The sequence below is a fragment of the Leucopleurus acutus genome, assembly GCF_964270905.1.
Source record: "Leucopleurus acutus genome assembly, chromosome: 1".
Lineage (NCBI taxonomy): Eukaryota > Metazoa > Chordata > Mammalia > Artiodactyla > Delphinidae > Leucopleurus > Leucopleurus acutus.
The window spans coordinates 178,480,821-178,507,522 of NC_139142.1; the positions used below are offsets into that span (position 1 = coordinate 178,480,821).

The following is a 26,702-nucleotide window of genomic DNA, read 5'->3' on the forward strand; positions in this document are numbered from 1 at the left end:
GGCCAGGGGCGCATTCCGTCAGCGCCGGCGGCGGGCTCTTCCCTGGGCTGCGGCGGGGGCGGAGCTGGTGAAGGAAGTCCGCGGCCTTCTCGGGCTCGCGCTGCCCGGGGGATGCTGGGACTGGGTGTCCGGGCGGCTCTGGCCCGGAGGCGGCGGCGGCGGCGGTGGCGGCGGCGGCGGGACCCCCGGTGTGGAGCGCCATAGTGCGTGAGGCCGACGGCGTGGAAGGGGGCGCGGGCGGGCCCAGTCGTGTGGACGCTGAACCTTTGGGTTCCTCAGCGGGTCCCGCCTCAGGGGGTCCGCGGGGGACTGGGGGCCGGGCGCGGACGCAGATGGGCGCGGGCCGGCGGTGAGGGGCGCGGCGGGGCGCGCGCGCTGGAGGCCGAGGCGCCCTGCGACGCGGGGGCGCGGCGCTGCTCGGCGGTGTGGGAGTCGCGGAGACGTGGCCTCCGCTGGGGGCAGCCAGCGTTTCCTTTCCTTCTGCTCTGCTGTTTTGACCTTGGGCGAGTCATTTTATGGTATCCTTTTGCCTCTTTCGTTTGCAGTCGCCCTCCCCCTAACCTGAGTATTAAGAAAATTAAGGTGATGTGGGAGGGCCTTGAGCGGGTGGAGGGTACTTGAGGTCTGAGCAAGCTGTGTGGGGTGACGGGAGACGTGAGGGTAGGTGTTGAGTTCTTTACCCGATCTTCCTGGATGCTCGTTGTTTAACCTTCCTGGTGTTTTCAGTTCCTTTAGAGATAAAATGGGAGCAGCTGCTATTTGCCAGGCCTGGAGACAATTCTGCTTTACATCTTGTATTGTACTCTGGTTTACAAACCACTTTACATTAATTATCTCATCCGCAAACAACCCTGTAAGGAAGGCATCATGACAGGTGGGCAAATTGAGACCTAAAGAAGTTAGCGATTTTCCCACGGGAGGTACAGCTAATAAAGACCTCTGGAAGGAAGGGTGGTAGCCCCTGGTGAGGGTCTGCTAGTGCTTGGCACTCTGCTCAAATAAATTAAGGGAGATAAAATGAAAAAAGACCTCAAAACAAGCTCATTTTACTTGTGAGCGGATTGAATTTGGTTAACTGAGTGTAATATGGATAATCATCAGAGATAGAACCAAGTCCAGTATCAGCTTTGCCAAAGTTATTGTCCCCTTGTATTTTGCCACTTCCAAAAGAAAGGAAGGTGTAAAAGTGCTTTGAAGTGCATCAAGTCTTAGGACATGCCAAGCATTGGTCTTAGCGCAGCTGTTGGTGTTGGTGCAAATGGAAGTTGAGGTATCTGGTAGTTTCACACTTTTTGTTGTTAATCCCCCTCCACATCCTCATTGCCAGTGACTCCACCTTCTCTTGCCTTACGCCTCCAGCTTCCTTGCTTTTAAAAACAAAACGTTTGCAGTATAGGACAGTATTTTAAATTCAGATGATTGGTTATTTAACTGGTATCCCACATGCAGTTCTGCACCTCCTGCCTTCTTTAGGAGCTTATTTTGGTCTGCGTCCCCCTTGAGATAACTAGATGACAATGTATGTTAACCTGTCCACAGCCCCTGTGGTTCTCTGGAGTAAAAGTTCGGTGTAGACGGGACAGATCTTGACAGTAAGCTAATGGATGGAGCTATACTGGGGTCTTAAGGTTTCCCAGTTGGTCTGCTCATTCCTTTTTGTGCAGGTGTTTGGAATTTGTGGTGTGCCCTGTAGTGACTCATTTCGCATGTGGCTTTCATTGGCATTGTGATTTGCTGCTTGGCTGTCCTCTTTCCTTTATCTTTTGCTGTGTTTCGTGGTTCCGGTGTTGTGATCATTTGACATGTTTTGTGACCTGTGAGTGTGTGAACACCAAACTTGGTATTGGACTTAGAACTCTCATTTCAGATTTGTTGTCATCATCTTTCTCTGCTTGTCATTCCCCTCTATCATTCCTAGGCTGATTTTATTAGAAGATTCAATGTGAATTCTGTCTTTGCCCATCTGTCAGTGGAATCATCTGCTCTTAGAGCATCTCACCAAAGCGTCTTGAATCTTATGTCTCCAGTTGTCACTCACAGACGTTTGAGGACAAGTCTCATATCTCAGAGTACCTCCCGGAGCTTAACCTGGCATGCTACAGATAATTTTAAAACAGAACAAACAGCCATTTTCAAAACTGAAAGCTTTCATTTTCCCTTCATTCCCAGAAGAAGTGATTAAAACGAAAACACGATTTCTCCTTTACGCTTTAACGTGGTTAATGATGTGATCATTGAGCTCTGGCTAGAAACGTCAGTTACCTGTTTTGTTTTTTCTCTTCCAGTCTCACCAGTCCAAAAAAACTTGTTAGGCTTCACTTTCCCCTTCTCCCTATTTTTGCTGCTGTTGCCCTTAGGCCTTGACCACCTCTTGCCTTGGTTGGTAAAGTGACTTTCTGCCTTGTTTTCTTGACAGTCTGCATGTTTACTCATCCTCTGCCTGCCTCCAGAGTTACCATTCTAATGTGTAAATTTGGTTGGTCATTGACCCTGCTTAGAAAAGCGAGATGATTCGCCGAGTTGCCTACATGATAAAGTCCAAATTCCTTGGCATTATATTTAAGGACATTTATCCTCTGTGTTTCCAAATTCTTTTCCATCCTTTTCCACAATCCATGAGCCTCTTGTTCTAATGAAACCCGGCTTACCGGCACACCACTGGTGTGCTATTTCTCTGTGTTTCTGCACACACTGTTTCTTTTGCCTTCCCCGATCCTACTCATCTTGCAAGGTTGAACTCTTCATAAAGCCTTTTTCATCCTTCCTAACTGGTCACTTTTCTTCATTTCATAAGTGCATTTGTGTAGCACTTATAGTGCCTTATGTATAGTAATTTGTGTGTGTTTTGAGAGCTGCCTTATGGACAAGTGACATCATTTGTTTTTGAATCCTCAGTGTCTCAAATAGCATTTGACCCCAGAGATGCCAAGAGAGGAAGCCCTCATGGTGTTTATAATGAATCTGGGAAATCATAGATACTTAAAAGTGGTTGTGGGTTGAATTGACAGTAGAAAAAAGCCTTTCAAATCTATAAATTCTAGTCTGTAAGTAATGGTTATTTTCTTGTATTTCCGTTCTTCCCCTGTTCTTTCTTTTCCTTGTGAGAAACACGTAGAAAAGCTCTTGCCATCCTTGTTTGCTGTGATAAGTGAGTGCTCTTCCAGGGGAGGAGCAGGTGTTTGTGGGTGTGAGGGGACCTAAGTGAGGTTGGGCCTGCGGGCCTGGACCTTTGGGTTTGTAGGGAAGCGGGATGTAGTGCTGGCAGGGACCCAGCTCTGCACTGAGAGTGAGGACTTGGATATTGTGTTTCCTTTCTGCCGTTGCTTCTTGTAGAGCTAATGGGGACAAAATATTTGGAAGTTTTTTCATTTTGAGTGTACAGTATTTTGTGATATTTTCCTTATGCTTGCTATTTTCTAAATACTTGCTATCTTTGGTTATGGTGTTCCACAGTGATTTCTAAAAAGGGACAGAGAAATTAAAGCTGAGGTTTTTAGAAGCTGCTTTGAATATTTCTGGATGTGGAAGAGAGAATATTACCTTCCGTAGAAAGAACTCTGGCTTGAGGAGTCAGAAGACCTAAGTTCCATCACCTGAGCCCCAGCGTCATCCTGGCACAATTGCAGGGTTGTGCAAGGATCAGATGAGAGTACGTGAAAGAACTTCCAAAAACTGTGAAGCACATTGGACCTATAACATAGTGTAGGATTTCAAAGCCAAAGAAGACAACCTCAACCTCATCTTCTTCAGAGGGAAGTGCCGTAGTTGTGCATTTGTTCTTTTAATGCATTCATTTCATTAATATTTATGGAGCAGTGAGTGTTGGGTGCTGGGGCCGAGTGCCTTGCTCCTCCCACCAGACTATAAAGCTTTCAGCCTAGGGGCAGAAGACATAAGTGTTAATACACGCTTAAACAATGATTAAGAAGACGTTAATAAAACATACTATAGGGACTTTCCTGGTGGTGCAGTGGTTAAGGATCCGCCTCCCAATTCAGGGGACACAGGTTTGAGCCCTGCTCTGGGAAAATCCCACATGCCGCAGAGCAGCTAAGCCTGTGCGCCACAACTACTGAGCCTGCGCTCTAGAGCCCACGAGCCACAACTGCTGAAGCCCGCAGGCCTAGAACTCATGATCCACAACAAGAGAAACCACCGCGATGAGAAGCCCACGCACCGCAACGAAGAGTAGACCCCGCTCGCCGCAACTAGAGAAAGCCCACGAGCAGCAACGAAGACCCAACGCAGCCAAATTAATTAATTAAATAAATAAATTTAAAAAACCATACTATAGTAATAGTAATAATTTGTATATAAATGACTTATATTAAATATAGTTGTACAGATAATTGTTGCAGGTCTCTCAGAGACATACAGGGTGGTTTTATTACTACAGAGTGCTGCCTGGGTTGAATGAATACTTTCTGTCGCACTGGAATTGGGGACCAACACCGTTCATGTTGCTCAGATTGGGCTCTTAGTTCTCTCAGGGCGCAGTTTGGCCTGTGAAGTACCTGCTCCTGGTAACGATGGGCCAGCAGTGGGCACCTTTGCTGTCTCACCAGAAACAAGAGGGTGTCCGCTTGATCTGCACGGAGTCCCTCGGAGAAGGGCAGGAGGCTTGTGGGGAGCTAACAGGACGAGGTTGGGTTTCTCTAGATTAGCAAAACCACCCAGCTGGGTTCTTGTTATGAGCTGTTTCTCCAGTCAGGCACCTGTGCTGGTGAGTTATCTTAATTTTTTTTTTAAATGGTTTTTTAATAATCTTTCCTTCCAGGAATTGTAGGCACTTATTATTTTCAGCTTGTCCATTTAGGTCTGTAACCTGTACATTTTGGAGGCCTTTTGTTTTTTCTTTTGTTTTAGTTTTTTTGTTTTTTTGCGGTATGCGGGCCTCTCACCACTGTGGCCTACGCCATTGCGGAGCACAGGCTCCGGACGCACAGGCTCAGCGGCCGTGGCCCATGGGCGTAGCCACTCCACAGCACGTGGGATCCTCCCGGACCAGGGCACGAACCTGCGTCCCCTGCATCGGCAGGCGGACCCCCAACCACTGCGCCACCAGGGAAGCCCTGTTTGTTTTAATTAATTAATTAATTAAATTTATTTTTGGCTGTGTTGGGTCTTCGTTGCTGCGCACAGGCTTTTCTCTAGTTGTGGCGAGCGGGGACTACTCTTTGTGGTGTGTGGGCTTCTCTTTGCGGTGGCTTCTTTTCATTGCAGAGCACGGGCTCTAGGCGCGCAGGCTTCAGTAGCTGTGGCACGTGGGCTCAGTAGTTGTGGCTTGCGGGCCCTAGAGCGCAGGCTCAGTAGTTGTGGCATACAGACTTAGTTGCTCTGTGGCATTTGGGATCTTCCTGGACCAGGGACCAAACCCGTGTTCCCTGCACTGGCAGGCAGATTCTTAACCACTGTACCACCAGGGAAGTCCTGCAAGCCTTTTGGTATAAATTATGATTAACAAATGTAGGGGAATAAGGGAAGTGACTTGTGTCAATTTCAAATGATCCTAGAATGGTTAGGGTAGGTGTGACTGCAGTAACAAACAGATCCAAACGTGTAATGACCTCACAATCCAAGCTCATTTCTCAATCCCATAACAGCCTCAGGTGGTTGCAGTTTTGTGTGTGTGTGTGTGTGTGTGTGTGTGTGTGTGTGTGTGAGCGTGTGAGCATTGTGCGGGAGGAGTGGTGCTCTTTAAAGCAGTTATCCGAGGACCCAGCCTGCTGGAGGGTCTTCCTTTTCGAATGTTTGGCCTCTAAGATTCTCTGGGGTCACCCTTCCCTTCTCTGGATGGGAGCAGCGGACGGAGGAAGGAGCAGGAGAGGCTTTTATGGGCCAGGCCTGGAAGAGGCGCACATCCTTCTACGCACATTCTGTGGGGCCTCCAGCTACCAGCACGATGGGGAAGCGTGGACCAGCCATGTGCCAAGGAGGAAGGGGACTGACAGTCTTCACCACGAAACCAGGAGCAGTCCATTCTGCTTTGTGTGACTTGTTTTTTAAATTGTCTTGCAATCAAGAAGATGACAAAACGAAGCTAGGCGGATTACAACAGAATTGAGTCATAGCATGTACTTCTCATTCAATAAGCGTTGGAGGAAATAACTGTTATTTGCACAATGTCGTGCTAAGTGCTTTGAGGAAGAAGCTGATGAGACATGTTCCCTGCCTTTTCAGGGCTGGTGGTCTCATACAGGTTTAGTGATGATCGTTCCGGGGGGGCTGAGGAGAGTCTAATCTCCAGCAGTGTGCCTGACTGGGGGCGGGGGTGGGTGGGACAGGTCATCATCAAGGTGAAGAGATCGGTGATTGGCAGAGGGCTGTACTCCAGGTGATCGCCACTTCAGAGTGAGATGCAAGGCCGGGACCTGCACCTGCGGTCCGGTGAGGCGTCTCTCTGTGAGAGGACCATCACAGAAAAAGCAGCGTGGGAATGAGCAAAATTCTGTTTGACAAATGGTTTTCATACTTTTCCAGTGTTTTTCTTTCATCACATCTGAGGGATGTGACACATTTCTGTTAGTTACTGTGGTAGAGTCTCCAAGGGTACAGATACCCACTGTGGCCTGGAGATGATTCCGCTGGGCCTCTGGGGCCTCACGTAGTTTGGTTGTCATCTCCCTCCATCCCTTTAATGGTGCACGTTCCTCACCGACCACTTTAAGTTTGCTTCTTGAAGAAACGCGAGCAGCTTCTAATAGTGCCCTTGGAGAGCGATGCAAAGGGCACCTACTGCTCAGAGGACGGAGGAGCAACACGAGGTTTGGGGACTCAGGGAAGCAAGAAGTAGCATTTGAGCATCTTTATTTTGATAAAGTTATATTTGAGCTGCTGGTTTAGAAGTATATTAACAAGAACAGAAGGTGGTTAGAATTTTACTGTAGTAATTTTAAATAACTTCACAAGAACATTGGTGCTGTTAAAATGTAGGCATCTTTTAGGAGACTCAGCACAGTGTGGTCCACGTGTAATTCTGAGCTGCTGGGCTTTGTGAGCCTCTGCATGGGTGTCGCTAGGTACTTTCATCTGTCTTGTCTGGTTCAAACCACATGACTGTGGTGTTAACTCTGCATGTTAGCTTGTCAGGGTCCTCGTTGTGATGAGAAGGGGACCAAGGCTGTTAGGGAGGAGGTCTCCCGGCTCCGGATCCGAGTGCATCACACGGCCTTTGACTTAAGTGCCTTGTTAACTCCGGAGACAGGTGCGGGGGCCCCAGCTCCCCGTGCAGTGAGTCACAGCGCTTCATCTCGCAGAGACCTGAGAGGCAGAAAGAATAGTCTCAGTTTCTGACCTCTCACTGAAGTCAGAAAAGTAAGAACGTAAAAGTGCTAGCTCTGCCTCCCAGATGAGCAGTCAGGGCTGTGAGGACCATTCCAGATGGACAGTGTAGGCGGCTGTGCTGGTACCCAGAGGCCAGATGGCCCAGTGTGGGCACCTCTGTCCCCAGCTGCTAGCCTTTGCTCTGTGATGGCTTCATGCAGGACCACTCTGGGCTCTACCAGGACTCTGGAAGCAGAACGCTTCCTGCAGGTCTGTACCAGCGCCAAGGTCCTGGGTCATATGAATTTGAGGGTTTGATATTGTTAATCTTATTCGTTTGTGATTTTATCTATGGAACCTTCTTTAAATAAGATACTGTCTGTTGATAATTTTTCTAGACTGTTTCCAGTTTTAATTCTGGACACTGTATTTGCCAGCTTTGAAACAGTTGGGAATGTTTGAAGAGAAAGCAGAGATCAGTCTCATATCTGGAATCTACAGGGTTAGTGGGTTTATTGGCTGGAATTCTTCAACTGCTTCTGTAGTTGACCCAAGTGTGTTTGGAGCACCTGAATTAGGGGCCAGTATTCGTCAGTATAGTCATTCCAGGGTTTCTGCAGGGAATTCGTTCCAGGACCCCCTATGGCACCAAAATCTGAGAGGGCTCAGGCCCCTCAGTCCACCCTGTGGACAGGGACCTGTGGATCCCACATCCGCGGATTCAGCCAACCACAGGTGTTGGTGTTTTTCATCTGCGGTTGGTGGAACTCGCAGGTGCGGAACTCACGGATCCCAAGGGCCAACTCTGTTCTGCAAGGCCCATTGTAGCTTCCTTATGTCTTCTGCCAGTCAGCCCAGAGGTCCCCATTCAGACAAAATAGCAATTAGGTTGTTGGCTTTGTAATATGAAGAATTTTGAGCAGAAGAGGTAAACTTTCGTGTCTTATTTTTAAAAAGAATAATCAGATTTCAAGCTTTTTTTTAATGTGGAAAATTTTCAAATTTATTGTTTTAACATAGAAAAACTGCACATTCATTTTTTCTGCCTCTGTAAGTATGAGGAATATGTTCAACAACAAAATAATTATAAAACCATTATAGGGGAGGGGATTTTTTTGTTCATAATAAGTAATTAAGATATATGACTTGGCTTTTTTTTTTAATTAATTAATTTATTTTTTGCTGCATTGGGTCTTTGCCGCTGTGCGCCGGCTTTCCCTAGTTGCGGCGAGCGGGGGCTACTCTTCGTTGCATTGCACAGGCTTCTCATTGCGGTGGCCTCTCCCGCTGCGGAGCACAGGCTCTAGGTGCGTGGGCTCAGTAGTTGTGGCGCACGGGCTTAGTTGCTTCATGGCATGTGGGATCTTCCCGGACCGGGGTTCGAACCTGTGTCCCCCGCACCGGCGGGCGGACTCCCAACCACTGCGCCACCAGGGAAGTCCCTTGGCTTTTTAAAAGGTATTTTCAGTAATACAGAGTATGCTGTAATTGGACTGCTGATATACTTCATGTCTTGCCATTAGGTGACATCTTTATAATTTGAAAGTTATTTCAATGTTTTATGCAAATCAGTCACATCTAAGCTTTGTTTAACACAATAAGCAGATGTGTATATTTGTGTAGGGTTTTATAGTTTAACAAGTCTTTTGGAGTGTGTTTTCTCATTTAATCATTGTAACGCCCCTGAGTCTTAGAGAAGCTAAGTGACCAGGGGTCCTCCGGCCACTATGTGGCCAACTTAGGGCTCACACCCAGTTTTTTTCCTTTTAAGTCCACTGTCCCCTCACTATGTGACACTGCTTTTATCCGGCTGAGCATTTTTTAAAATAAATTTATTTATTTATTTTTGGCTGCGTTGGGTCTTCGTTGCTGCATGTCGGCTTTTAGTTGCGGCGAGCGGGGGCCACTCTTTGTTGCGGTGCGCGGGCTTCTCATTGCGGTGGCTTCTCTTGTTGTGGAGCATGGGCTCCAGGCGCGTGGGCTTCAGTAGTTGTGGCTCATGGGCTCCAGAGCACAGCCTTAGTAGTTGTGGCACACGGGCTTAGCTGCTCCACGGCATGTGGGATCTTCCTGGACCAGGGCTCGAACCCATGTTCCCTGCATCGGCAGGCGGATTCTCAACCACTGCGCCACGAGGGAAGCCCGGCTGAGCATATTTTTAAGTACTTCTTCATGACTTAAGAGTTATACCACTGCATTTTAACTCTGAATTCAGGTAGTGAAAAGGTCTCTAGCGTCCTTTCAGAGGGGCCTGTAGAACTATTTCTGTGTGTAGAAGTAATTTTTAAAAAGTCTTGAAATATCCATGAAGTTTTTTTAAACTTCCATTAAACCTTGAAAGAATAAACTGAAATTTGGAAGGATCATTTCTGAAGAAGCTAAGGGCTGAGGGGAGTTATTAAGTTTATAAACTGTATCAGATATACTCAGTGGTGTCTTGGTTTCAGACGTTTTCAGGCTTACAGGAAATGTTGAGTGAGATTCTGGCATTTGATACTACAGTTTACTGGAGTATTTTTAGCATCTGAAAATACGGTACTGGCAGGAACTGATTTCTCTGTTGACCATCTCCTGTAAAGGGTCACGTTTTTATTTTTTTTAATTTATTTTTATTTATGTTATTTATTTTTGGCTGCGTTGGGTCTTTGTTGCTGTGCACAGGCTTTTTCTAGTTGTGGCGAGCAGGGGCTACTCTTCGTTGCGGTGCACGGGCTTCTCATTTCAGTGGCTTCTGTTGCTGCAGAGCACAGGCTCTAGGCACTGGGCTTCAGTAGTTGTGCCTCGCGGGCTCTGGAGTGCAGGGTCAGTAGTTGTGGCGCGTGGGCTTAGGTGTTCCGCGGCATGTGGGATCTTCCTGGACCAGTGATCAAAACCATCTCCCCTGCATTGGCAGGTGATTCTTTTTTTGTTGTTTTGTTTGTTTGTTTTTGCGGTATACGGGCCTCTCACTGTTGTGGCCTCTCCCATTGTGGAGCACAGGCTCCGGACGTGCAGGCTCAGCGGCCATGGCTCACGGGCCCAGCCGCTCTGCGGCATGTGGGATCTTCCCAGACCGGGGCACGAACCCGTGTCCCCTGCATCAGCAGCCGGACTCTCAACCGCTGCACCACCAGGGAAGCCCTGGCAGGTGATTCTTAACCACTGCGCCACCAGGGAAGTCCTTAAAGGGTCACTTTAATTCTCTTGTATCTGTTCTTGTCCTCTCTTTTTTTTTAAGTGTAACTATTCTGTTTTACAGTAGTGTAACTGTTCTATTTAATGCCATAAGGAGGTAGTTAGATCTTACATGCGATAAAATGCAGAAATAGGAATGAAAAAATACCTGGCAGAAAAATGACTAATATAAACAAAAGTATTTCAATACTCTCGAGACAGAATTCTAGGCACAGTCACTGCTGTAGTGTTTTGCTGAGGGAGAATATGAAATTTCCTCCTCTGAAGATGCTGAAAAGTGGGCTCCATTCTCTTCTACTTGGGGGCCTTGCTCCTGTCCTATTACATCAGTGCCCAATGCTGAGATGCTCTCGGGGCCGAGAGGGGTGCATGGGGTGGGGTGGAGTGCATGGGGAGAGACATACAGCAGTGGTGGGAAATCTCCTGTGACTGTCCGCTTAGTGCCTTCTGCTTCTCAGACTTGGAAAAGCTGGTGTATACAGGGGACTATGCATGAGTATATTTTGAAAAGCTATAGCCAACTCTTAAAATATTTATGGTTATTATGATAGTATAAATGGCCTGGCTAAAGTCAAGGAAAAGTTGCCAGATCTCCATTTATCCATTAGTGGCAACTTCTTTTTGAATGAGCATTTCATGATCAGGGCTTCTACAAAGTGTGATAGGTGGAAAAGAAGGCTATTTTAGGATCTTATTTTAGGATTCTCAAATCCTAAGGAAGAGATGCAAAGAAACTATAAAATGACTGAAAGTTGATGGGAATATGGGGAAGAGGGAAAGGGCTGGCTGGGGTGGCCCACAGCCACTGTATTCCTGAAAATTAAGGTTAACTTGCTAGCTTGTAGAATTGGTGATAACTAACAAGTGTCCCATTTCTTCTGCCTGTTGATACAAAACAGTGAGACGGTTTAAGCGGAAGCATCTTACAGCCGTCGACTGCCAACATCTGGCTCGCAGTCACTTGGCCGTGACCCAGCCCTTCGGTCAAAGATGGACAAACAGAGACCCGAACCACGGTCTCTATCCTAGACCCAGAACCAAAAGAGGGACTAGAGGTATGTCTTTCCCCCAAATATCTTGCGTTTCAGAATCTGTAGTGTGTGTGGCCTTTGAGTATCTCCCGGTATTTGTAAATACTGCTACTGTGATCTTGTGGTTCTGTTGCAGTAGTTTGACACTTTTTCACTATTTGTGAGTTTTCTTTGAAAATTCCATCCTATCATAGTGGTTGGTAAAAGCCCCAGAAAAGCACAGCTGAATGAATTCCACTAGCTGGCTTAACTTTAACGTGGCAGGGAACACATCCCAGCATCACCACGATACCATTCTGGAACCGTCGTGATTTCCTGACTCTTCAGCAGTCCTCTTTGTCCAATCCATCACTAGGTCCACCGTCTCACTCTTTTTCTCCCAAACGTCCCCTCACTCAGTGCTTTTACGGTAGATTGTGCGCTCAGTCACCTCGTACCTGGGCTGCTGCAATAACCCTCTCCTTGCCTTCAGACTTTATTTTTTCCATATCAGCTCGAATATCAAATAATTTTCCTGAGTACCATTTTCTGTCATGTCACTGCCACTCTCAAGAACCTCCAGTGTGGTATGTTCCCTGTTACTATGAGGGACTCAGGCTCAATCCCCTGACGTTATTACATGCAGGCTCTACTTCTGGCAGATTGTTTTCCTTATGACCCATTTAGTGCCAAGTGAATTCCCACTTTCATTAATACCTGTTTGTATAATCCAGATTGTCTTATTTCCCTGTGATATATCTCATTTCAGAATCCAACTCGGATCTCACTAGTCATCTTCAATTCTTGTGATGTGATTGTAGTCTCTGTTTCCCACTTTTTGGAACCACTGTAACCAATTGTATGAGGCAGTTTTAAACTCGGTGGTTATATAGTGTTTGATATTTTGTCTGTTTTGTGTGTATAAGTCAACTTCTTCTCCTCTGTGTTGTGAGTTCTTTACTGATAAAGACTTATCAGCATGTGTGTTTGAGCGTGAAGTCCTAGCACTGAGCAGGTGGTAGCTCTTCATAAATATTGGTGTAACTAACTTCACAATTAGAAAACATCAGAATTTAACCCTGGCCTATTGCAAGGTGTACTGTGGTCCTCACACCATCCAAAGACTGGTATCTGTCCCTTTCCAAATGTGTATCTGACTGTATGATAGAGCCCGATATAAATATTTTTTGGATTAACCTATTTATATAATCAGTTGACCAATAAAATACATCCTTGTCTCTTTCCTCTATTAAAATAGATAATTGAAAATTAGTTTGTCTTATTTGGGTCAACAAAGGGTCATCAGTCATTATTCACTTCTCGTTCACCTTGTTTGGGTTCTCTCTCCAGGTCGAGGATGCCTGGGATACAACCCTGAATTCTTCCTCGCTGGCCAGCAGCGGCGCACCAATGACATGGCCAAAAGCAATTCTGTGGGCCAGGACAGCTCTAAGGACTCGGAGGACGAGATGATTTTTGCTGCAGAAGGCCACTGCGCCCTGCCTCAGGGAGGTGATGGAGCAGTACGGCCACGCTCGTCAGGGAAGCGGTCTCGGTCCTTCGAGGACGAGAGGAATCAAGCCACAGGGACCAGTCAGTGGGATGGGGTTTCTAGGAAGACCCCACGGCATCATCTGTCCCTGTCGTGCAGACGGCCCAGGGAAGGCAGGCAGGAAGCAGAGGACGGTGTGTCGTGGTTCTCTGTGCAGCCTGGAGAATCCAGCCAGGAGGTGGAGGACATTGGTCCTGATCCTGTTCCTGACTCTTACTATGGGCTTCTTGGGACCTCGCCCTGCCAGGAACCCCAGAGCCACATCTGCAGCCTGCCCAGTGAGGTCCTGAGGCACATCTTTGCTTTCCTCCCCATGGAAGACCTCTACTGGAATCTGAGCTTGGTGTGCCACTTTTGGAGGGAGATAATCAGTGATCCACTGGTACGGAAAGCGCTTTTCGTTCTCTCATGTTTTCTCTAAAAAGTCCATGGATTCGCTTCACTTAATGCATACTCCTGACAATGGCATTTCTTCAGAAATGTTGGTGTCCATTTGCCTCCAGGATCAAATCCCAATCTCCTGGAGGCAACCGGGACCTTCTGTGTGTGTCCCACCTTATTATTCCAGGCTCATTGCTGACTTCATTCCAGTCCATTCCTGTATTCTGTCCACAACCAATGATGTTCTGCTTTCCAACTGTGGACTGCACAGTACTTCCCTTATGTTGGTCTAATCTGCACCCCACTTCCCCCAGCCAACCAAAAGGGCCCCTCATAGCTCTGTTGATGTCTTTCCTCTTCAAGGCTGCACTCTTAGACTAACGCTTTCCCATTCCATCCCATTGAAATCACTCACTCTCTTCCTTGTGCTATTATAGTGATTTATACCTCTGTTCAAGCTTATCATGTTCTGTTATGGTCTTAGAGAGCCTTCTTCCTCCCTGTAAATTATTAGCATATTGCTAGAGGGCTGGTTGTCCTGTTTGTTTTTGCATTCGGCACTGTCTCACGATGTTCTACATACAGTAGGTGATTAGTAAATGAGTGTTGCGTTTAGTCACAAGAGTACCTTTTGAAGATGACACAGGGGCAGCCCGTGATCTCAGAAAGGATTTCCTGATACCGTTATCCTGTGCCCTGCCCTTCCCTTTGTTGTGTCATTATACTTCCCAGGTTCAGGTCTCCAGTAAGCCTGAGGGCTGGGAGAATGTTCTCCTTAGCTTGTATGTCCCTTAGACCAGACATTGGGAAGAAACCAGAGGTAGAGAGTTTAATTTATTCTTCAAATGCATTGAAGTTTAAAACCTTGGAGATGGAGGGAAAGGTGGATATATCAAAACTTAGTACATTTCTCTTCCAAGCCCAAAAGATTTTGGAGGAAATTTCATATCGCTCTTGCTCCATTCTTTGCCTGGGGTCTTGTCTCCTACTTTCTAAGAAATATCTTTCTGTTTTTATTTGTGAACTCTGTTTTGGTTCAGTATTTCTACCCATTTAATTATCTCTCTGATGTGAACTGGGGATAGATGAGGTTTCACTCCATTCTGCTCGAGAGGATTTTGGGAAGATAACCCAGCTTATCCTTACCTCTTGATGTTTTTATCATCACCAGCAATGACTTGGTTATTTTCAGTGACCTTGTCACAGCTCTCATTTTCTTTTTATTTCTTGTAGTGTCTTTGTCTGGCTTTGGTATAAGGTTATGCTGGCCTCAGAATAAGTCTGCAAGTGCTCCCTCCTCTTCAGTTTTTTTGAAGAGTTTGAGGGGGATTGATGTTAGTTCTTCTTTAAATGTTCAGTAAAATTTTTCAGTGAAGCAGTCTAGTCCTGGACTCTTAACTTTTTGGGAGGCTTTTGATTACCGATTCAGTCTCTTTACTAATTATTGGTCTGTTCAGATTTTCTATTTCTTCATCATTCAGTCTTTGTAGGTTGTGTGTTCCTAGGAATTTATCCATTTCTTCTACTATATCCAGTTGGTTGATCTGCAGTTGGTCATAGTATTCTTATAAGTCTTGTTATTTCTGTGACATCAGTTGTAATGTTCCCCTCATTTCTGAGTTCAGTTATTTGAATCTTCTCTTTTTTCCAAAATATATCTAAGGGTTGTCAATTTTGTTGATCTTGTTAAAAAAACAAACAACTCTTAGTTTTATTTTTTTATTTTTTATTTTTTTTGCGGTACGCGGGCCTCTCACTGTTGTGGCCTCTCCCATTGCGGAGCACAGGCTCCGGACGCGCAGGCTCAGCAGCCATGGCTCACAGGCGTAGCTGCTCTGCGGCATGTGGGATCTTCCCGGACCAGGGCACGAACCCATGTCCCCTGCATCGGCAGGCGGACTCTCAATCACTGCGCCACCAGGGAAGCCCTTATTGGTTTTTTTTCCTATTTTTCTATTCTCTATTTCATTTATCTTTGCTCTTTAGTCTTTATTATTTCCTCCCTCCTGCTAGCTTTGGGTTTAGTTTGTTCTTTTTATAGTTCCTTTAGGTGTAAAGTTAGGTTGTTGATTAGTGATCTTTCTTCATTTTTTTAAAAATATTTTTAAAACATTTTATTTTTGGCTTGTTGGGTCTTCATTGCTCCATGTGGGCTTTCTCTAGTTGCGGTGAGTGGGGACTACTCTTTGTTGTGGTGTGCGGGCTTCTCATTGTGGTGGCTTCTTTTGTTGCAGAGCATGGGCTGTAGGCACGTGGGCTCAGTAGTTGTGGCTCGTAGGCTCTAGAGCACAGGCTAAGTAGTTGTGACACATGGGCTTAGTTGCTCCGCGGCCTGTGGGATCTTCCTGGACCAGGGCTCAAACCTGTGTCCTCTGCATTGGCAGGCGGATTCTTAACCACTGCACCACCAGGGAAATCCAGATCTTTCTTCTTCTTTAATGTAAGTTTTTATAACTATCAACTTAACTTTTAGCCCTGCTTGCACTTCATTCCATAAGTTTTGATATGCTGTGTTTTTGTTTTCATTTGTCTCAAGGTATTTTCTAATTTCTTTGTGATTTCCTTTTTGACCCATTGGTTGTTTTAAGTGTGTTGTTTAATTTCCACATATTTGTGGGTTTTCCAGTTTTCTTTCTGCTACTGATTTCTAGTTTCTATAGTGATTGAAAAACATACTTTCTATAATTTCAGTCTTTTAAAATATGTTAAGACACTTGTTTTGTGTTCTTGTACGTGATCTTTCCTGGAGAATGTTCTATGTATACTTGAGAAGATTGTGTATTCTACTGTTGCTGGATGGAGTGTTCAGTGTATGCCTTTTTGGTCCAGTGTTGTTTGTTCTATCCATTCTTGAAAGTGGAGTATAGAAGTCTCCTGTTATTATGTTGCTGTTTTTCTCTTCAATTCTGTCAGTGTTTCCTTCCTAGATTTAGGAGCTCTGATATTTGGTACATGCATATTTATAATTGTTATATTTTCTTGGTGAATTGACCCTTTTATCATCAAGTAATATTCTTTGTCTCTTCTAATAATTTTTTTTAAGTTATTTATTCGGCTGCATCGGGTCTTCATCGAGGCACGCAGGATCTTCATTGCAGCGCTCGCTGTGGCGCGCGGGGTCTTTGTTGTGGCACGCGGGCTTCTCTCTAGTTGTGCTGTGCAGGTTTTCTCTTCTCTAGTTGTGGCGTGGGCTCCAGGGCACGTGGGCTCTGTAGTTTGCAGCATGCAGGCTCTAGTTGAGGTGCGTGAGCTCAGTAGTTGTGGCACGTGGGCTTAGTTGCCCTGCAGCATGTGGGATCTTAGTTCCCCGGCCAGGGATCGAACCTGTGTCCCCTGCCTTGGAAGGCGGATTCTTCACCACTGGACCACCAAGGAAGTCCCTCTTCTAATAACTTTTGACTTAAAGTCTATTTTGTCTAATCTTAGTATAGCCACAACTCTCATGTTATTTAATCCTCGCTGAAGCTCTGAGCCATTAGTGTCCCAACAGGGACAGGACACTATTTCAGATAGGGAAATTGAAGCACTGGCTTTTCCCAGATTCTGTAAAAAGTTATGTTGGAACCCAAACCAAGAGCCCCCCCTTCTCCTAGTTTCCAACTAAAATTTGTATAATGTTTCTACCCTATTTGCCCAGCTTTTGAATTGTAGACTGTGATTGTTTTTCAAGCAATTATCTATATGTTTGTGGCCTGATCAGTTCTCTAATAGCCATTGCCTGCATGTTGTTTTGGATTTTTTAAACTGTCTAGTTCATTCCTTGGAAAAAGCTGTATCACCGATACCTGATGAATGAAGAGCAAGCTGTCAGCAAAGTGGATGGCATCCTCTCGAGCTATGGCATAGAGAAGGAGTCAGACCTGTGTGTGCTGAACCTCATCCGGTGAGTCCCCGTTTCCTGGGAGGAAGTCAGTTTCCAAAGTCCTTTCCCAGAAATCAGCACTTACTGGATCACCTTTCCCATGGACGCTGCTGTGAATGTCTTACAGCTACACAGCCACCACTAAGTGCTCCCCGAGTGTGGACCCTGGACGGGCGTTGTGGAGTCTGAGGGATCACCTCCTCCTCCCCGAGGCAGAGGCCTGCGTGCGCCAACACCTCCCCGATCTCTACGCTGCCCCTGCCGTACGTGAAGAGGCTGCAGGGAGGGGAGGGTTGGGGAGGTGACACCTTTTCTCTTTGGAAGAAAGTGTATTGGTGATCAAATTTGGTTGAAGGTTATTTTAGATTTATTTTCAAAATCTTCCTTCAGCCTTTGCTTTGAAGCCTTAATCTTGTCATTGGTCCCATAGAGAAATAAAAGGCTACATTGTTATAGATGCTTTAATTTGGAAGGAATTTTAAAAAGTATTTCATCCAATTTCCCATTCTGTTGAGCGGTTCCAACAGAGGATGGTCATCTAGCCTCTACACACTTTGATTAGTAAGGGCTTCTTTACAAGGCAGCCCACTGTATTGTTGACACCTTGGGTTATTTGAAAGAACCAGAGAAAAGAAGGATTTTGTACTGACGCACAGTGAGTTAATGAGAAGCTGGAAATAGTCTCCAGTTTCCTTTGTCTTGTGGCTTCTCATCTGGATAGCGATTCTTATTAAATTTTGTTTTGGAAGCCACATGCAACCTCAGGCTCATTCTGCAGCCAGTCGAGGGTTGGAAATCCAGCCATGTGCATTTCTCTGTCCATCTTTAGTGAAGTGATTGTCGATGGAGTGAGATTTGTTTCCCAGTATGGTTGTAGTGAAAGGTGTGTGGAACTTTGCTTTTGTGGAGGCATTTTTAACAGGGAGGCTTGCAGTAAAGTTAAGAATGATAGTTATATACTTATATGTCTATTATTATTATTTTTATTTTTATTTGGTTGTGCTGGGTCTTAGTTGCAGCAGGCGGGCTCCTTAGTTGCGGCTTGCTGGCTCCTTAGTTGTGGCTTGCGAACTCTTAGTTGAGGCCTGCATGTGGGATCTAGTTCCTTGATCAGGGATCGAACCCAGGCCCTCTGCATTGGGAGAGTGGAGTCTTGACCACTGAGCCACCAGGGAAGTCCCTATATGTCTGTTATTGATATTTCCATGTTAGTGAACATTTTCTTAGACATTAATAAATGGAGCATACTGTGTCCATAATAATAAATTTTCAATAATTTAATATTTAGTTAACTTAATAAGTATTAAATAATAATAATATAAATACTAAATTAACATCTTAATGCCATTGAATTGTCAGTCTTGATTTCCCCCTAAAGACTGCTGTCTTCTTTTGTATCCCCCAGTTTTTGTGCCTCCCAGATGGGCACCCATTTAATAGTGAGCTTGTTTGAGTTGCATGTCTGGACCTCAGAGCTCACACTGACCTGGTGCGGGTGGGGTGGGCTGGTGAGGAGGCGGGAGGATCACGTCTGTGCAGCGTCTTGCGTTAAGTACTTTATAAATGTTATTTAATCAAAGAAAACTTAAGAACTCAAACCCAAAAATGATGAGAAAGAAGGAATCCAGGGTAAAAGGAGACATGCCTGGTGTTTCCCAAATGTCATTCAGGAAGTTTGCGCTCCGTTTAGATGGTCTGAGGAAGGTACACGAACCCCAAACCTGGCTTTCTTCACCGGCTGTCCCATGTGATTCTTACCGGTTGTGTTTTGGGTCTCGTCTCCTGTCCTGTCCACCTCCCTCCTCAGGGTGTCAACGTGTGGGCCTTGGTGGCGGCCATCATCCTCCTGTCCAGCAGCGTCAATGACATCCAGCAGCTGCTCTTCTGCCTCCGGCGGCCCAGCTCCACAGTGACCATGCCAGACATCACCGAGACTCTGTACTGCATTGCCGTGTTGCTCTACGCCATGAGGGAGAAAGGGATCAACATCAGCAACCGGTAACTGGCCCCCGCCCTGCCCCTTCCCCGCGTTACTGCTGGGCGAGCCCCACCACCCACTGCTCCGCCAGGTTCTCCGTGAGGTTTGAGTGCAGTGATGCAGGCAGGCGGGCTCTGTGAACGTGAGGTGCCGTGGGGTCGTACACCATCCCCAAGATAGTGTTTACCTACAGGGCTGTTGAGCCTGGAGTGGACGGAGCCTTCTGTGTTCATACGTGGCTACATTTTGTTCCCCAAAGAGCACATCCTGGTCTGTCTCCTTTGCCTCTGCCCATCGCAGCCAGGCATCTCTCCCAGAACCGTGCTCTCCAAATATTTACCTCCAACAGTGCAGGTAAATATAGCTCAGCTCTAGGTATATTTAAACCCTTTTCTTCCCTTTTTTTCATAAAATGGTGGTACATATTTTATTTTTAGCAATGATTAGGAGTCTAAAAAACATCTGAGGAAAAATAAGATACAGGTCATGACTGAATTTGAAAATCTCTAATCTGCTTTTTTCCTGTTAGGATTCACTACAACATTTTCTATTGCCTGTATCTTCAGGAGAATTCCTGTGCTCAGGCCACAGAAGTCAAACAGGAACCATCGGTCTGGCCAGGGTATGTCTGTAAGGGGGTGTGTGTGTGGACGTCTTTGATTCCTTACTCTCGTACTTGAAGAGGAAAAGGTGTTTTGTTTTAACCACTTTATTGAGTTATAATTTACATTAAATAAAATTCACCCATTTTAATTGTATAATTCAATAATTTTTAGTAGATTTACTGAGTGTGCAACTAACATCATAACCTAGTTTTAGAACAATTTAATCACCCTAAGGGGGGGCGGCCCTCCCCTTTTTTCTGGTTAAATTTTATTCGTCCCATTTGGTTTCCTGTTTCATTTTTGACAGTCTATCACCTGATCTTTTCAATTCCTTATTCTTTTCCTGATTTCTCTTCTGTAATGATTATAGCAAGAAAACAACCATCCAGCTGACACATGAACAACAGCTGATCCTAAGCCATAAGATGGAACCTCTCCAGGTGGTAAAAATTATGGCATTTGCAGGTAAGGGGGCTGCCATTCCTGGAATGCCTCTTACCACCTTCCCCACCACCTGCCAGAATATCTTTACCTTAATCTATTATTGAACTGCTGCAATTAAATCATCTAAAAAGCAGTTGCCAAGGAATAAGTGCTTTTTCTTACCACTCCAGGGGAGCATCCACACTGGGCTTCCTGCTGAACAAATGGTCCATAGGAGTTTGTTTGTGGGGTAGATGCCACTGGGATTGATCCAGCCTATTATGTATCATCATATCTGCTCAGACACTGATTGCTTATGGGGCGGTAGGTCATGTGAATCCCTTGTTCAGACAGTGTCAGGAGCTCCTTGATTTCTATAGGGTGAAGTCTGGAAGGGCCTCCTACCTTTTGGTTCTGACATACATTACGCAGTCAGCTAATTGTGCTTCCTGGCTCTTAAAGTACTTGGTTGCTCTTTGAACCTTTGCTCATACTATTTTCTCTACCTGGAATGCCTTCCCGCTTCTTTTCTGCCTAAATATCGTACTAAAAACAACAGCCACTTTATCAAATGTCTGCCCTGTGCTAATCCTAACATTCTGTGAGGTTGGTTTATTTATTTATTTTTTGGCTGCACTGCGTGGCATGGAGGATCCTAATTCCCCAGGGATTGAACCCATGCCCTCTGCGGTGGAAGTGTGGATGGCCAGGGAATTTCTGGTTCATTTTATGTATGAGGTTTTAAAGCTCAGGGAAATTAAAATGATGTGGTCCAGATTAAATGAGCAAATACGTGGTGGAGGTGGAATTCAAAGCTGGATCTATTTCTCTCCAGAAACGTGCCTTTTCGCCTACCCTCCCCGTCCCCTACTTCCTCTATCTCTCTGCCATCTGACGTTGACCCCCGTCACTTCTGTGTCTTCTTGGTGGAGGCTTCCTCAGCCCTTTGAGATCTCCGTGATTCTGAACTCTCACTGTGACTAATCTGTATTAACTGTTTGGTGCCTGATTACATAGGAAGAATAGCCAACACACACCTTCTGTAAACACCTCCACACTATGTCATTGATCTGTTGATCTTCAAACAGCCCTGGTAGGTAGGAAAGGAGGTGCTATTTTTCTTCTTTCATAGGCGAGATTTTCTTTTTTGTTTCCAGATCCATATTCTTTTTCACTCTACTGTGTTATCATTATTCTCTTTTTTTTTTGTTCCAATTGTTCCAACTGTGTTGGTGTTTTATTCCCAACTAGATTGTAATGCAGGAACCTTGCTTTGTGTTTGTGACATGCCTAGTGTAGGGCTGAATGTGCAGTAGGTGCTCAGGAAATACTTGTTCAGTGGGTGACAGCTGACTAACTGAATAACTGAATGAAAGGCGGGGAGGAGGGGTAGATAGGATAGTTCAGAACAGGTTGGAAGGATCCTTGAATCTCATTTTCATGCTCTTGCTGTCGAAGCATGAATGGTGCCTAGGCCAGCATAGCTACTGTTTATGAGTTCCTCTGCTGGGTACCTGGGTAATTATCCTGCACACCCTATGAGGTCAGTGTTACCCCCACAGGCTGAGGAGCAGACTGAAGTGGCCCCTTTAGAGCTGCAGGATCTGCTACCCCAACCCAGGTGGCTCTGTCTTGAGTCTGCTGCTCCCTTCACAGCACTGTTTTTAGTTTTCATCAGTACTGGAGAACTTGCCACTGTCTGGTCCCAGACAAGCGGGGAGATAGGCATGGGTGGGACCCGATTATAGCGTCTGTGGGAACCGTTACTCCTGGTCAGAGGGTCACCTCCCTTGCTCTTGGCTTCCTCAGGTACTGGGAAGACCTCCACCCTGGTCAAGTACGCTGAGAAGTGGTCTGAGAGCAGGTTTCTGTACGTGACCTTCAACAAGAGCATCGCCAAGCAGGCCGAGCTCGTCTTCCCCAGCAATGTCATCTGCAAGACCTTCCACTCCATGGCCTACGGGCACATCGGGCGCAAGTGAGCATCATGGTGCCACTGTTGCCATTACGTCCAGTTACTGCTCTCACGTTGCAGTCAGTACACCACAGTGACTCGGAGAAAACTTAGTGCTTTATCTTCACTTACAGGCAGGGAATATGGCCATAGATTGAGTAATTTTTACTTCCCCCATAGAGATATATTGCTACTGAGGGAAGCTTAACACTGTCTCATTGAGGGAGGCATTTTCATGTCTCGAACTGAGGCACAGAAGGTCACAGTGACTTGCCTAAAGTTCAGGGCATCACCAGTCTGGTTGACCCATTCAGGCTTTCCTCAGAAGCTGGAGGGGAGAAGACGGGGCTGAGGGGCACTTGTTCCAGGCACCCAGGGCCTCTGAGCCATGTCCCCTTGGACGAGAAAGCTTCAGGGAGCTTCGAGGGTCCCCCCCTGGGGCCTCCTGGAGTCTGGTCCACACCTTGGAACAGTGGTATCTGCTGTGAGCCACTTCGTCTCCTGGGTTATTAGATGTGAATTCTGGAAAGCGTAACGGAGCCCTTTCCAATCCTACGAGGACCTCACTCAGCTCCTCAGGCTTTTTTTTGTCACCTGTATGTGCCACTTCCAGTGACCTGGTGGTGTCATTGGAGAGAAGGGGGCAGACCTGGGGGAGACACTAAATCGCGAGTTGCCACAAAAGCCAACCCGGTGCCTTTGGGACGTGCATTGCAGGTACCAATTGAAGAAGAAGTTGAATCTCTTCAAGTTAACCCCCTTCATGGTCAACTCTGTCCTCGCTGAAGGGAAGGGTGGCTTCATAAGGGCCAAGCTAGTATGTAAGACTCTGGAAAACTTCTTTGCCTCGGCTGACGACGAGCTGACGATCGACCACGTGCCCATCTGGTGTAAGAACAGCCAGGGACAGAGAGTCATGGTCGAGCAGAGCGAGAAGCTGGTGAGTGTCTCAGTCCCTTTGGAGTTAGGGCTCGGGAGGAACAAGGGCTCAACACGGTGCCAGCTTATACTGGTCTTTGATGTCTTTAGAGCTGCTGTCAGGAGGTAGAGGTGGAGGGGAGACCCTAGGCCAGTTGTGCTGGCTGCGAAGTATATAGGGTTTTCTGTGAAGACACTCATCTTGGTTAGTCCTCAGCCTGGTCCTCCATTTCACAGATGGGGCTCCTGCCCAGGGTTTATAAGAGCTCGTCGTGGGGTCTGCTGGTCCAGGGTCTAAAGATGTGATTCTCTTTTCTAATTTTTATCAAGTCTTTTCAGTCATTGACCACACTTTTTATGAATTAACTGTCGGTCATAAATCTAGAGGAATCATCCAGCCTTTCTTGGTTCATCAGATGCTGTGCTCCCTGAGCGATGCTCTACCTCTGGGTGTGGTCCAGCCCCTGGCTTTTGCCCATCTGGGCGCCTGACGTTGACATGAGGCACTCGTGGAGCCGGGGGAGGTCGCGGTGGGGGCTGCCGTTCACTGTGAGCTGGGGCCTTTGCTTTGACCCCTGCACATGGACATGAACTCCTGATTTCAGGGTCATGACCTTCACATCACCGTGTCACTTGCTTTCTAGAACGGTGTCCTCGAAGCGAGCCGACTTTGGGACAACATGCGGAAGCTGGGCGAGTGCAAGGAGGAGGCTTACCATATGACGCACGACGGTATGCACGCGCCCAGTCCTGAGCCCCGCCGTGGACCCGCCTCATTCCGATTTCTGACTCTTCTGCCCCTTCTTGTAGGCTACTTGAAACTCTGGCAGCTCAGCAAGCCTCTGCTGGCCTCTTTTGACGCCATCTTTGTGGACGAGGCCCAGGACTGTACCCCAGGTGATAAACCATTCAGGACACCAGTAGTCCCAAACACATAGCAACAGTGTTGTGAATGTGTAAGAGGACACGTGTGTGCATAAGTCGATGATTCTTGTCTGTCATGAGGAGGAGCGCGTGACGCTTAGTCATTCAGAAACCCTTTGCTGTCTGACTGTGGATTTCAGCACTTGTCTCTCCACCCCCACCCCTCACCCAAAGGAGACTTAATTTTCTCTAAATGTTTTGCTTGCGTTATTCTTAAAATATTGGCTGAGCCTAGGTCACCAGATGATTGGGTTGAGACTCATGTGGAGGGGGAAAAGGTAGTCAATTTAGAGTGAACAATTTGTGTTGTGTATTTTTCCAGTGGCTGATAGAAAATAGTGTGACTTGGTCATTTTGGGGCCTTAAATTATAATAAATTATAATATCAGAGAAGATAACTCATTTTTTATATATATATATAAATATATATATAATATATATATAAATATATTTTATATTTGCCTATGTGGTTTCTTATACTCAATAATTTATTCAGGAGTAAAAATAATCTGCATTCGTAGGGTTAGAAGCTGTTTCTTTTGTTTGTTATAAAATCATTTCTTTGGACTGAGTGTACCTATGCTGGAGGGAAAGATAACTGTTGTCCAGTGTGCAAGCGTTTTCATCCTTTTCTGTCTTAAGTTTGGTTTCTTTTTGCTCCGTGGGTTGGTGTCGCTTCAGAGCCCTTACTTTCCATCTTCTTGGTCACAGCGATCATGAACATAGTTCTGTCTCAGCCATGTGGGAAAATCTTCGTGGGGGACCCACACCAACAGATCTATACCTTCCGAGGTGCAGTCAACGCTCTGTTCACAGTCCCTCACACGCACGTCTTCTATCTCACACAGGTAAGCGCTGTACTTTTCTTCCCAGTCCCCAGACGCGTATATACACGCAAGCCTTGTGGCTCCCCACCCTGGTTCTCAAGTGTTGACTACGTGCCAGGCCCCGTGTAAGGCTTTTCATGAGGCTCACTGTGTGTAGCAAATCCGTGCCTCTAAGCAGTGGCTCTCCGTGGTTCTCAGGGGGTCTGCAAAGTCAAAACTGTTTTCATAATAGTTATCTGCCTCTTGCACTATGTTGACATTTGCACTGATGATGCAAAGTCAGTGGTGAGACTGTGGCTGAGAATCTCGGCTTTGGCACCAGCCGGTCCTAGCAGTTGCCTTATTCTTCACTGCAAGGCACTGAGTCAAAAAAGAAAGTAGGCAGTTCACTAAGAACATCTTTTGTTTTTAAGAGTACTATTTTTTTTAATATTTATTTTTATTTATTATCTTCATTGTAGCACACAGGATCTTCTGGTTGCAGCATGCAAACTCTTAGTTGTGGCATGCATATGGGATCTAGTTCCCTGACCAGGGATCGAACCTGGGCCCCCTGCATTGGGGGCGCAGAGTCTTACCCACTGGACCACCAGGGAAGTCCCTACTAAGAACATCCTTGATGGCACAGGAAAAATGATTAATTTCATTACTGTAGACCCTTGAGTCCGTCTCTCTCACAGTCTGTGTGATGAAATGGGAAGTAGGATGAAGTCCTTCTGCCCCTGCAGTGTGCTGCTGTCTGACCAGGAGCACTTTTGTGATTGTGTTGTGAGCTCCACCGCTGCTTCTTTCGTTTGTGCTTGAACGAGCAGCTGACAGACCAATTCTGGTTATTCAGACTTAGGGATTTGGCATTTTCTCAAAAACGCATGCTATGAGCTGTGACTTCAAGGAAAACAGCTGACATATGTATTGCCGAAGATAAACTTGCTTTCAAGTGAAATCCAGATTTTGGAAACCTTGTTTCCAGCATGAGCATGGCAACTCCTGGGGCCTTGATTATCTGGAAAAGCTGTTACATGTTCCTCCCCTTTTCAGCACTCATCTTTGTGAGGCTGTCACACCAGGCTGGATGCAGACAGAGCTCTGAGATTCGGCTGTCTTAAGCTGGGCACTAAAAACATTTGCAAAAATGTAAAAACAGTGCCACTCTTCTCTCTAACTTCTGTTTTGGAAAATACCACTTAAAAATTTTTTTTTTTATTTTTTGGCTGCGTTGGGTCTTGTTGCTGCGCGCGGGCTTTCTCTAGTTGCGGTGAGTGGGGGCTACTCTTTGTTGCGGTGTGCAGGCTTCTCATTGCGGTGGCTTCTCTTGTTGTGGAGCACGGGCTCTAGGCATGCGGGCTTCAGTAGTTGCAGCATGAGGGCTAAGTAGTTGCGGCGTGTGGGCTCTAGGGCACCGCCGTGGGCTCAGTAGTTGTGGCTCTCAGGCTCTAGAGTGCAGGCTCAGTAGTTGTGGCGCATGGGCTTAGTTGCTCCACGGCATGTGGATCTTCCCGGACCAGGGCTCGAACCCGTGTCCCCTGCATTGACAGGTGGATTCTTAACCACTGTGCCACCAGGGAAGTCCTGAAAAATACCGTTTTAAAAATATGTTCTGTATGTTATCATGTAATGGGGTTATTGTTATATTGAAATGCACTAAAGTTGCTAATGTGGTAATTGTAGGTAGGTACAACTCACGTAAATGATAAGCATCTTTGGGTGCTCTCTAATTTTTTAAAGTATGAGGAGTCCTGAGACTAAAAGGTGTGAAAACCACTGCTTTTAAGAACCTCACTTCTAGTAAGAGGATGTGAGACTGCCAGCGAAAGTGCCAGCATCATCTAAA

At 46.2% G+C, this 26,702-nt stretch overlaps 1 protein-coding gene across 1 annotated transcript in view; it reads left to right on the top strand.

The window, feature by feature from the left end:
• The first annotated feature begins 133 nt into the window (after window positions 1-133).
• The window catches only part of FBH1 (F-box DNA helicase 1), a 45,344-nt gene continuing 18,775 nt past the window's right edge, over window positions 134-26,702 (top strand). The window contains exons 1-13 of the mRNA XM_082838099.1: window positions 134-203; window positions 11,337-11,492; window positions 12,798-13,381; window positions 17,133-17,263; window positions 17,370-17,505; window positions 19,050-19,240; window positions 19,750-19,842; window positions 20,196-20,290; window positions 22,058-22,226; window positions 22,920-23,142; window positions 23,765-23,852; window positions 23,931-24,017; window positions 24,756-24,892. Coding sequence (XP_082694225.1) covers window position 203; window positions 11,337-11,492; window positions 12,798-13,381; window positions 17,133-17,263; window positions 17,370-17,505; window positions 19,050-19,240; window positions 19,750-19,842; window positions 20,196-20,290; window positions 22,058-22,226; window positions 22,920-23,142; window positions 23,765-23,852; window positions 23,931-24,017; window positions 24,756-24,892 — 2,091 coding nt within the window. The 5' untranslated portion in view covers window positions 134-202. The remainder of the gene's footprint in view (window positions 204-11,336; window positions 11,493-12,797; window positions 13,382-17,132; window positions 17,264-17,369; window positions 17,506-19,049; window positions 19,241-19,749; window positions 19,843-20,195; window positions 20,291-22,057; window positions 22,227-22,919; window positions 23,143-23,764; window positions 23,853-23,930; window positions 24,018-24,755; window positions 24,893-26,702) is intronic.